The 2,005-nt window shown below is 40.2% G+C and overlaps 1 protein-coding gene across 1 annotated transcript; it reads left to right on the top strand.

Annotated features, from left to right (window-relative positions):
* Window positions 1–323: 323 nt before the first annotated feature.
* Window positions 324–917, top strand: 1110025L11Rik (RIKEN cDNA 1110025L11 gene). The gene has a single exon (NM_001276278.1). It carries the CDS (start codon window positions 382–384, stop codon window positions 616–618), a length of 237 nt encoding a protein of 78 aa, NP_001263207.1. The 5' UTR covers window positions 324–381; the 3' UTR covers window positions 619–917.
* The last annotated feature ends 1,088 nt before the right edge of the window (window positions 918–2,005 follow it).

Genomic DNA, 2,005 nt, shown 5'->3' with positions numbered 1-2,005 from the left:
AAAGTAAAGCCAATTTTGATTGTCTGAAACAGGTCACAGTTTGTATATTTAAAATCAGCCATTTCCTGCTATAAGACCTTGATACAAAACAATAATCTACAGATTTGATCTGAATAGTATTTAGATGATGATACACTAATTCACATTAAGGACTCAGGTGGTTCAGATGTGCCTACACCACAGGAAATAGCTTTAATGCCAGATTTAAAATAAACTCAACTAATTATTCAAATTACTTTGGAAACATGGCCAGTGACACAAGCCTGTGGTTAGTCCCACCCACACTGAGAGAATATAAAAGGCCTCCACTCAGGCAGAAGTATACAGACTCAAGTCACCTACTCTCCTCTCTACTCAAGAACAACCTCAACAACCAGCACCATGTGTGGCTACTACGGAAACTACTATGGCGGCAGAGGCTATGGCTGCTGTGGCTATGGAGGCCTGGGCTATGGCTATGGAGGCCTGGGCTGTGGCTATGGCTCCTACTATGGCTGTGGCTACCGTGGACTGGGCTGTGGCTATGGCTATGGCTGTGGCTATGGCTCACGCTCTCTCTATGGCTGTGGCTATGGATGTGGTTCTGGCTATGGATCTGGATTTGGCTACTACTATTGAAGACTCCATGAGATACTCTTACTGGCTCCAATTGTGATTCTAGGACTGCCCAATTCTCAACCCCATTCTTTCTGAACCTTAGACTCGGATGAAGATGATTCATAGACTTCTGCTCACCTGTATGAAGTTGACTCATCCCTTAGACTTTCCTTCTCAAGAGAAATAGAATGAAATTCAGCTGCAAACTCATAGCTCTGCCATCATCACAGCAATGACAATGAAAAATGGCAAAAGCCTTATTGACCTTCGTGATGGAATCCGTTTTTCTGTTGTTCTAATAAACTTGTTTAATCTACAAAATGTTTTAGTCATTTATTGTGAAATATTACTTAAAAATTTCAACTGAGTTTGCATGAATGAATGATCATGTGTTAGGTATGGGCCTTCAGAGGAGAAGAGTCCATTTAATGTGTAAGAATATTATTATATGCTTGTCCCAGAGATAACCAACAATGTTCTTGGCTGGATTTTAGACCTGCATCATGGAATGGAATACATGCCATGGTTTGCAAATTTGGTCAAATAATCATAGGCAATTCTACTACTGAAGTTTTGCTACTTACACATGTAGATAAACTGATGTCTAAATATTTATGTTTATACACTCCGATTGGTGCCACTCTTAGCCTCTTCTACCACTTGATCCACTTGATCAAAGCAGGGAAATATCAGAGTATCAAGATCAAAAGAGTGTTGATGTGAGTGTTGCACAGTTAGTGGTCAAATCTAAATAAGATACACATAGCACCCACTCTGAGGCCTAGGGACATCACCAGTATGGGGCTAGACAGATATAAGATCTGGAACCTGTGGGTACATACAGGAAATTTCTGTCTTTTGAAAATATTGCTATGGGAGTAATGAACATATGACATAATTGAATACTTGTAACACTCACACACACACACACACACTCACACACACACTCACTCACACACACACTCACACACACACTCACACACACACACACACTCACACACACACTCACACACACTCACACACACACTCACACACACACACACATACACACTCACACACACACTCTCACACACACACTCACACACACACTCACACACACATACTCTCTCTCTCACACATACACACACACACATACACACACACACATACACACACACACACACACACACACACACACACTCACCTATAAGAAGACATAGCTATTGGAAAAGCTAGAATAGGAAGGAGAAGTGAGCAGAGCCATCAAGAGTAAAGAGATTTTCAACATTCTTTCTTTATTCTGTACTTGGTGTTTAGATTTTTATATGACACTAGGAGTTAATTTTTTGGCCTCATCTGTTTGGTATTTTCTGATTCTCTTGAACTTTGATTGGTATCTCTTTCTTTATATTTTGGGATTATTTTTTCT

The sequence above is a fragment of the Mus musculus genome, chromosome 16, assembly GCF_000001635.26.
Source record: "Mus musculus strain C57BL/6J chromosome 16, GRCm38.p6 C57BL/6J".
In the NCBI taxonomy this organism is placed as follows: domain Eukaryota; kingdom Metazoa; phylum Chordata; class Mammalia; order Rodentia; family Muridae; genus Mus; species Mus musculus.
The sequence above is the reverse complement of the archived record's forward strand: the minus strand, read 5'-3'. Positions and strand labels throughout refer to the sequence as shown.